Genomic DNA, 10,906 nt, shown 5'->3' on the forward strand with positions numbered 1-10,906 from the left:
AAATTTAGACATGACTGGGTTAATTATTTAATGAATGACAATTACACACATAACAAACAAAATTTTAAAATTTACAAATTTTATATCCGAACTGTAATATTTACTCTAAAACACACGGTTAATTTTATTAACAATGACAAGACTGCGGTGGTAGTTAGAAAGTTGCATTCTGACTTTTTTTTTTTTAATTATAAGAGCCATAAAAGTTTTTTGAACTGCAGTTTTTCTTTCAGCAGCTTATTCAAACAATTATAGCTACCCCAAACAAACACTTAGTTTGAGTTGGTAAAAAGTGAAGCTCTGCTAGCTTTCACTAGTTCCAAAAATGGCTCAAGAGCTTATGCCCAAAGCAAATTTCTGAGAAATATTTAGATACATAGCCCTTCTTCAATGAATCTCCCATTTCATTCCCATGGAAGATCTTTCACTGTTGCTAAAGCATTCATAACTATGTGTAGAAGAAAATTAATGATTAGGACTTGAAATTTTTTCATTGCGAAGAAATTCAGATATGTTTAATAAATGCAGAAACTTGAACGGGGGATGGCCAGATATCATGAGGACTGCAACAAGTTCAAACACAATGACAAGCTTGCACGTTACAAGGGAAACCTCACGAGAATAGTTGTAAGTATGAGCTCAGAGGTGGGATTGGCAAAAATGTTAGGGTATGACAAAAGTTGAGGGCAAGTCTTATTTCTTACGTGTCTTGAATGTGCTCATTGCCCTCCTATATAATTAGAACCAAGAAATAATTAACATTTTATATTACATTAATAATGTAAGGAAATTGTAGAAATTAGTGCTTATTACTTACATTGGCACGCCGAGAGAGGTCAGAGATCCACTGTTGCGTCTCTGAGCGTCGATTCTTCTGGATATGCAACTTTGTAGTGGTGAGTTTAGACATGCAACTGGTAGTTTCTTGCTTACACACACTTTCTTTGTACGCCTGATAAAATATTTGAAAACCTTATTCATGAGGCATTTGTAGGTCGTTTCAGCATTCTTTAGTTCGAACAACATGACATTGTACCAGTATAAGCCTTTATATGTTTGGATGGAGGTGACATTCTCGTCTCTTGGATTCATCTTTATTTTGTTTTACCCCGACTATGCATCCAAGAAGTTGAGCATATTAACTCCTAATGTGGGGTCAACAAGTTGATCTATGTGTTAGAGGGGAAACTTATAATTTAGATAAGCCTTATTGATGTTAGTGTAGTCAACACAAATCCTTCAAGTTCCATTAGCCTTTTTGAACATCACATTAGTCGCCAGCCATGCGAGTGGTGCACCTCCCATATGAACTTTGTTTCCAGAAACATATTAACTTCTTGTTTGATTTCTTACAGATGGTATGAAGTAAAGTTTTGCTTCTTCTAAATGGTTGACTTGAAGGTATGAACAACACCGACAGTATTTGCTATGAGGAACATAATATTCAACATTGTCGTATATGCCAACCTCATTGATGGAGAATGGTTGGATATCACATGAAATGGAGAACTCATCTCCTCAGTGCATGTCTTGATGCATTGATACAGAGTTGAAGGTATTATCTCATACTCATGAATCCAGGGACATCCGAACAAAGTTTTGAAGTACGTGTTCATGTCGATTACGTGGAGCTTGGCTTCACTTTTGAAATCCCTAAATTGGAGATGAAGGGTTATGGACACAGGGTTCTTTTGCACATTCTCATTGAAGCCATTCTACATGATCCTGACAGAACATAATGTCGAGTGCCTAATGATGGCAACTTGAGAGTGCTCACGCAAATGATGTTAATGGATGTGTCAGGATCAACGAGTATATGAGTTAAAGGTGTCTCATATATTATGGTTGTCACATACACTGGACGGTTATAGTCTGCAGTGCATAATAGTAAGTCATCCTCAAAAAAGGTTATAGCAGCCACGACTTGTGGTGTATCCGCCTCCTTTATCATTTCCTCGGTATAGCAAGCGTGGAAGACTTCAGAGTATAGAAGTGCTTTCACCACTATCTCTCTTACCTCTGGGAATAGAAGAAGAGCATCGTAGATGCTTGACCATGCTGACAACCATTTAAGAAGCGTGAGCACGTTCTATTCCACTTTGCTACAGGGATTTTTAGTTCCTTGGCTCTTGACAGGAACTTCAAGAGGATCAAACACCTCTTGTGTGCTGATGTTCTTTCCCTTCTCATGTGGAGTGGGTCTAGTTGCCCATGGGGGAGGGAGCTTACCACTTCGCAAAGCGGACTTCGAGAACATTCTCACTAGGGGACCCAACGAGATCGTCCCTAGTGAAACATTTAGTTGATGACAAATGAGCCAAACATGAACAAATCTCTTGTGTTCGAAATATAAACGAGTCAAACATAAATAGCCGAACATGAGCTAAGGCCGGACACACTCATATTCGGATAATTTACACCCTTATATTACAGTAAATAAATATATTTTATTATGTTCTCCACTGGACCTAAATACATACATTAACACACAATTATATATTTTTATCGTACAGGTTATCAGAACGTAAAACTGCATGCATATTTATTATTATTATTTTTTTATAACGTATGTTCATTTATTGCTATCTCACACATTATAAAGCCGTACACGAAAAAGCTTCGGATCCAGTAATAATGAAGTCGCAATCAATGAGAGATTCAATGGCAGAACAATTAGACGCCCATCAACTCAGATCATTAGGATCCAGCGACACCTCCATATTAATTGGAAAATGATCACATAAATGAGTGGCAATTAATGAAGAATATAATGGAATCAATAATAATTGAAATTTACATACACGCCACATATTTCTCATGTATTTACGTATCCAGCACCCAAAGGCCAAAGTTCAATATTTACATAATTACATTTAAGACATTTTGATATCATAAATTTACGCATGAAAATGTATTTAGCTTTTAAAAGAAAAGTGATTGTGATATTTTTGATGTGGAGTTAAAGATTTGAGGATATGTATGTGAACATGAATATTTAGGAGTTTAGTACGTGAATATAAAAGAATTGTGGGGTATATGTGTAAATGCATCAAATAATAATAATAATAATAATAATAATAATAATAATAATAATAATAATAATAATAATAATAATAATAATAATAATAATAATAATAATAATAATAATAATAATAATAATAATAATAATAATAATAATAATAATAATAATAATAATGTTTTGAGTATTATATCCCCAATGGTCGAAAAAAAGATGAAGAATCCTAAACTACCAGGCTAAAGCGTTCACCCTACCAAAATAATAATGATAGCTTTGGAAAAGAATTTTCTTTTTTTTTTCTTGCACGTAAAATAATACAATAAAAAAGTTTTTTCAAATTGAGTTTGATTTATGAGAATTTATAATAATATATAATCAACGATCAGTTTATTAGATATATGGTATACTAAAAAATAGTTTGCACGGATCTCAAGATTATCTAGCGACCAAAGAAGGACTAGAATGCCCTTTATTCTTCTTTTTAAAGCAAAGCAAAATATGCAAATTTTATATTTTTTTACCCCTCTTATCTTCTATAAATAGAGGGGCTACACGATATTTTTCTTGGATCTCAACATTTGTAGCATGCATTCTTTATGGAATAAAATACTTCCACAAGCCCGAGAACACCCTGATTCTCGCCCCAATGGGGAAGTCTTCCTCTTCTTCTCTCTCCCCCTCCCTCTCTCCCCCTCCCTCTCGATCTCATTTCCTCGATCTCAACGCTCTATCTCTTGGGCACGGTCTACTAGACAAATTTAGATTCAACAAAAAAATTAATTTAGTATGTTATATATTAGCTTTTTGTGAGAGTACGTATTGTCTATTTTATAAGACAATTTCTCCCATTTCACATGATAATAATGCTATCTTGTAAAAGATAATTCTCTTTACAATAAGTTATTTTGCTAAATTAGAATGTCTGTCTTTCAATTTCATGAAATAATTTTGTTGTTCAGTAACTTAAATTGTAATAAATTTCAATTTTCTAAGAATTCCCAACTTATAATGTTTACAAAGGAAAATTAAAAAGACCAAAATGCAAATTGCCCTATAAAAGAGTATTAAATTTGTAACTCAACAATAATACTACTAATTAAAAATGAGCAATGTGTTGCAAAATATTGAGATTATTAATCGTTGGATGATTGTCTTCTGCTATAATTCACGTGCTTTGATTATATCATCCACAGAATGATTGTCTACCTTAACAATTTATTAATGGCCTTGCTTTTTTACTACCATTACAACAACAACAACAACAAAATCGTAATCCCACTACGTAGGGTCAGCTACATGAATCCTTTTTCTCCATTGCATCCTATTTAGTGTCATATTTTCATTTAGTTTTAATATATTAAGATCATTTTTTATACAATAAGCCCAAGTCCTACTAGGTCTACCTCTATCTTTCTTAACATAAGTTGAATCTAAAACATCTACTCTCCTAATCAGATCATTAGATGATCGACGTATAATGTGACCAAATAATCTAAGACGACTTTCTCTAATTTTGTCTGTCACAGTAGCTTTTTTTTCTACTACCATTAAGTATATAAATTTAATTTTATTTAAGACTAATAATTATTTATTTAACACCAATAAATATATAGCTTTTCTATAGTTTAGAGTAAAAAAATAAGATTTAAGATTTCTATCTTTAATTTTCATGGTATCAAACACAAATAAAATTCTAAAAAATCATTGCAATCCATGCAAAAAATTTATCCCAAAATTTTAAAACATAAATAACTCAATTTCAAAAATCAGAACTTGGCTTACCTGTTCTTTGTGCCCACTCGTGTCAACATTGGCATCCCCTAAAAGCATTTGATGAAGTCACCAACCCGCTTGTTTGTGTTATCGTCGACATCCCCAATCATCAAGCATGACTCGAAGCTTATTAAAGTTAGCATCTTTAAAGACTTCAAAATACATTGCTCCCCATTTACATTGTGACCTACTCGTGTCAACATTTGCATCCCCTAAAAGCATTTGATGCTGACACCAACCCGCTTGTTTGTGTTACCGTCGACATTCCCAATCATCAAGCACGACTCAAGCTTATTAAAGTTAGCATTTTTAAATACTTCAAAATACATTTCTCCCCATTTATTAGGTTTGTGGTCCTTTCATCACTCATTATCTCTATAACAACACCGACCCAATTGAGTATGTCATGGATCTAATCATTGTCTCATATGTCATTCAGATTTATCATCAATTATGTCATCTCATCACCAAGTACTCTGTTTCATCATCACTGATCAATTATGAGTTAAACAAGAAAACATATTAAATTAAATGCTCTGAAATCGAATTTGTTCATTTCTTGTTCAAGCAGAAAATGTCTTTAAAACAAACACTCTACTTTTCAAAAATAAATAATGAAGTGTGGCTTAAATTATTAGGGCTAAATATTATTTAAAAAGAAATATTTTTTAACATCTATCATGAAAAGAATTACTCTATATGTTGTGTTAGACAAATGATATAAAAATTGTAATGAAAAAAAGTTAAAAACTAAAATGTTAGCTTCTAAAATCTTCTGCATCACTATCACAATAGATTTAATAATGATATGTTTTAAAATCTTCAAGCCTTTAAATTGTTGCCTAAACTTTAAATGGACAATATTCACTCATTTAAATTTTGTTATTATTTCAAGGATATAACTTTTACCTTGATTACAACACATTTTAAATAGTTTGAAGAACATTAGGGCCAATATTATTGCTTGACATCACCATTATTAGCTCTCCCAATTCTAGATGATTAACTGTTCATTGGGAAGAAAAATAGAGCTTCATCAGCAAACTATTTTCTTTCATAGATTTATTTATAATTCATCCAAATGAAAATAATTATTCTTTTTTTAGGAGAAAGGAATTGGAGCTTATGAAGAAGAAATTAGAATGTGGATGGTTTTATTTCAACTACATTTTATGAACGATCGACTTGTGCTGTTGGTAGAGACACACTAGAACCCATAATAGAAATTATGTTATGCCAATATCAGGTATTGTTTAAATACTATGCACTTAACAGAGATACTGTAACACATACAAAGAGAATTATATCACTATAGGAAAAAACACTAAAAACTGACGGCAAAACTGACAAATATTAACTACAGGGCATACTGTCACTTATCAAAAGTAATATTTTTTCGATACTTTTAATTATTACCGATGTATTAGACCATCGATTATCTACGAACCCGTCATTCGGATGGATGTTAACCGATATGTTTTTTTAATAAGTGACGGTTAGTTGTTTATAAGCCGTCATAATTAAACACTTATACCGCCCAAAATCGCATCGCTCCCTGTCTTGCTCTAATCCTCCATCTCTCAGTCTCGCCTCGCCTCACCTCACCTCGGGGCCCTAAGCATCTCCTCTCCCGGTGACTCCACTACTCCGGTGATCCCTCTGCTCCAGCAACCGACGACCCCTGATCCCGACGACCAGAGTTTAGAGATCTTGCAACACGTAAGAGAAAGAAGATAAGTTAGAGATTAGAGATCGGCTTTAAGCCCATATATTTTTTATTTGGTTATGAATGCTCTCAGTAGACATTATAATATACGCGACGCATACAAAAATAGTGGAATTATATACTATAATTATAAGAAGCCGAGATAATAAGAAAGAAAATAAGGAGAGGAGGGTAAGAAAAAGATTGAATCCCTTCGACAGAACTAATGAAAGATTGATTTAGCCGAAAATGGTAAGAAATGCAGATGGAAGGAGAGGAGGCGAAGTAAAGAAATGGAAGAGTTACAAAATCTTCCGAGAGAAGCGTTGCCAAACGAGCTATCTACGTTCTCTCTCTCTACGACCGAACGGACTACGGAGGCGAGGCGTGCTTTCAATCGAGCTCTTACAGACTTTCAAATCCCGTTTCTCCTCCGCTCAGCTTGAAATTAGATTTTCGGGATTCAGACAAATTCAAGCGCGCAAGATGCTTGATCTTATGCCAGAGAGGAGCAAAAGGTACCACTCTACATCTAAAGTTAAAATCATGATACTGAGAAACGAGGATGAATCGTTAGTACCGACTCGAAGAAGGATTTCTGGAGCATCATTTCATCATAAATGACCAATGTTTCTAAAATTATGGACGATGCCCTGATTTCCCTTCTCTCTAAAACCCCCTAACATTTTAACTCTTCTATTTCTAGTTGTAACATTTTGATTTAACTCCACCTAATACAGCCATACAGGTCATTTCACTGGATTGTCCATGGATGCAGATCCTCTACTTCGATTGAACACTACATGCTATTATTAATTTATTTGGTGATCTATATTTTAGTTGGTTACTCGTTTGAGTCACCACACAAGAGAAGGTGCTACACTTACAATGGCGGGCTTCTGATTATTAAATGAAACCCATAAACCATTATTTGCAAATTTGTATTTTCCATGTTAGCATGGGAAATAGAAAAGTTGTTAGTATAATTTCCTATTATTTGTCAATCATACATTATATGATGACACAACTTGTTAAAATAGGAGTTTAATTTTATTAAATTTGTAATGTTTTGTTTTGATTTTTCGATAGCAATGGCTATAAATTTAAAATTCATTCATAGTTGATTTTTCAAGATAATAGTTACTTAACTCAATCCAGTCTTATTATTTCAAACCGAACTCAAACTTTATTAGATTCATGTTTGATACCTATCATAGCTTAAGTATTACATAAAGAGATGGTTGCGACGAGTTAAGCATCAAATAATTACAACTAATCAAGGAGAAAAATAATAAGATAAGGAAAGAGAATGAGAAGATTGAATAAAAGCTCTTGCAATAGATAAGAGATGAAAAAAAAGTAACATCAACGTTTATTCCTTACATCCGGCCCTCATTTTCACAATTGGTTTTTGTGTTGCCACTTAGCCAATTAATACTGAAAAGTATTATTTGTCTTTATTCATATGACGTCTAATCTCTCTTAATATATCTTTTTTGAAACCTAAGATTATCTGATTTTTATGTGATTATGATTTATGAACGTAGGTGAATATAATGTGTTAATGATAATTAATATATTTGCTTTAGAGGATCCTTGCACTATGTCACTTTCATTACTGATTGTACCAAATAAGTACTAGTTTGATTTTTTAAAAAGTAATCTGATATGTTTATTACTTTTGTGAAGTGGAAGAATTTAGTGGAAATTTTAAATTTTGATAAAATTTTGTACATATAATTTTGATAATGGCGTCACATAAAACTCTATAGAATTAAAAAAGTCATATTGCTTATGGCATTTGTATGGAGAGAAAGGTCTCAAGCACTCCACAATAAAATGGAGTAGCTTAGGTGATGAATAAAACACTTAATGAACATGCGGAATATGAGATAGCTTGTAGGTCTTTCAAAAAATTTTTAGGAGGATGCAATCAACACAATATCATGTAGGAGCAATTGAGAACCGTCAGTTGCATTTACGTTTAGGCTTCTTGAAGAAGCTTGAATAGTAAATAAGGTATGCGTATTATATTTGATAATTTTTAGTTGTCTATTATTCTTACGTTGGTTGGATCATAGAACATAAGCTTGACTTAAAATCGAAGAAGTGCTACTTCATTCGATATGATGGAGATGAGTTTGGATACATATTTTAAAAAGTATACGTAAAAAAATATTATTATTAATAATTTTTTTTTATATGAAGTTAGAGCATGAACTGCTATAAGAGACACCTCTATTTCATAGCATATTGGAATAGGTGTTTGTTCAAAAGCAAAGATAAGAAGCATTAATGAAAATTCAAAGCAACTTGTGCCTGATACACCTGTGACACAAGTCAGAAAGTTACGAAGAAATTACAAATAGACTGACAATTGCCCTTCTTCTCTTCATTATATGTTGTTTACAGATATAAGAGAGCTCAACCATCATAGCAACGCCATGCAAGTGAAGGATTCTATCAAATGAGAGCTTTTTTATGTGAAAGCTTTCATGAAATAAAAGATAAAATCTCTTTATAAAAACAAGATTTGGACATTAACCAAGTTGTTCAAAGATAAGAAGCCATAGCAAAATAAATGAATATATAAAATAAAGAAAATAAAAGATAAAAGACAAAAGACAAGATTTATTATCAAGAGGTTTTAGCAAAAAGAAGATATAGACTTTTGTTGAGTGAGACAAATATAAAAAAAATGTTTGTCAAAAAATTCTTCTTTCATGTTGTTCTACAAATTTTATATTATTTTGTGTATTTTTATGCAGAAAACACTTAGGAGATCATGCAGGAAGAATTGAATTTCATAAAGACCTACCACTAGCGCCTAAACGCTATATTGGGAATTTTTCCAATAGATTTCCCAAGAGTAAGGTGTTGTATGACCAGACCACAATGCCACAACTCCAATTTCCAAAGAAACATGGTGCAATTAAAAAGGATCAATGAAACAAAATTTAGAGATCAGAGCACATCTGATTGCCGCATCGCTACACCCTGAGCGCTGTGGCGCAAGGACTCAACTAGAATAGTTATTCAATTTCAAAGCAAAAATTGAGGTGCGGGAAGGGTAGTTAAAGAGGCTGATAGGGCTTAAACAAAAGAGAGTGTATTGAGAGTGTTGGAGTTTTTGTGTGTGTGAGAGTGAGTGTATTGTGTGTGAGAGGGAGTTTGGGGTTATTTAACCAAGAAGAGAAAGCGAAAGTGCAAGGAAAAGGCGGGAAGCAAGGCAAAAGGTTTGCGAGAAGACTTCACCAGAGAAATTTGGGAATTGCATTCAAGTAATCCAAATTCTATTGTTTATTTTTGCTTTTCTTTTATTTATATTTAGAAACTCTTAAACTTGTTTACTTAAATGAAAATATTTCATGGTGTCAAGTTTACAGACATGTTAAGCTAAGTATTTTGATTTTTTGATTTGTAAATTGTCATTTAATTTCCCATGATTATGAGTTTTGATGTGTTTAATGGAACTTACTCATTTAATTCTTTTCCAATATAATTTAGCAAATTGTAGTGGTCATACATTTGTTTAAAACATTTTGTAAGTTTGAGATGTCGAAAGAGTTTAATTTTACAAATGAAAATTAGTATCTTGGATTTGAAAGAATTAAATTATATCAACTTAACCTTAGCAATCATGTAGTAAAATGATTCATTCAATTCTAGACTTCCTTAGTGCATAGATATAGTACTCTGAATTTTAGAATTAGTGTTTTTAATTTCGATGGATATTAGAAGCCATTATTGCTTCTAATTGACACTATCATAGTTTTGAAACTCATAATTAAGAAAATTGATTTATAATTTACAAATCCAATGGTTTATTTTTATTTGAACTACTAGTTTTCAATAATTTTCTCTGAATCTAAAAAGAATTAATAATTGTATAGAGCTCAGTTTTGTAAAACTAGTGTTTAGTATTTTCAACATTTGTTTACATCAATCTTGGGCTCATTTCACTTTATCATTTGAATGATATGTGCACTTGTGTTGACTGTGCATAAGCCGGATCAACTTTATAGAGACATTCTATCTTGTAGTTAAACTAATGATTATTTGTCTACCATTGAGCATTGTAATAACAAAAGATCTATACCTTAAAGAAATGAATGTCAAAACAATCTCCTAAGTAATTTCAATGAAGACTTTATCTAAATTATGTAACAAGAAAGTTTTCTTAAACCAGGGAAAAAAACTTTGTTAGGTAAATAAAATAAAAGCCTTTATGACTTTAGACAAGTACTAATCAATTGTAATAGAAATTTGATAAATTCATGCATATGATCAAATTTCATAGATGCAATGCCGACCACTACTAAAACATCAAAAAACTGAAAAAGGTTGTTTTTTTTTGTCTTTTTTTATGCGAATGACATATTAGTTACTGAGGATGATATAAAAAAAAA

The 10,906-nt window shown here is 32.2% G+C and overlaps 1 protein-coding gene across 1 annotated transcript; it reads left to right on the plus strand.

Annotated features, from left to right (window-relative positions):
- The first annotated feature begins 6,688 nt into the window (after positions 1-6,688).
- Positions 6,689-9,760, plus strand: LOC110030350. Its single transcript, XM_020733022.1, has 2 exons — positions 6,689-7,015; positions 9,266-9,760. Exons 1-2 carry the CDS (start codon positions 6,747-6,749, stop codon positions 9,444-9,446), a joined length of 450 nt encoding a protein of 149 aa, XP_020588681.1. The 5' UTR covers positions 6,689-6,746; the 3' UTR covers positions 9,447-9,760.
- Positions 9,761-10,906: the final 1,146 nt, after the last annotated feature.

This window comes from Phalaenopsis equestris, unplaced genomic scaffold (assembly GCF_001263595.1).
Source record: "Phalaenopsis equestris unplaced genomic scaffold, ASM126359v1 Scaffold000703, whole genome shotgun sequence".
NCBI classification, from domain to species: Eukaryota; Viridiplantae; Streptophyta; class Magnoliopsida; order Asparagales; family Orchidaceae; genus Phalaenopsis; species Phalaenopsis equestris.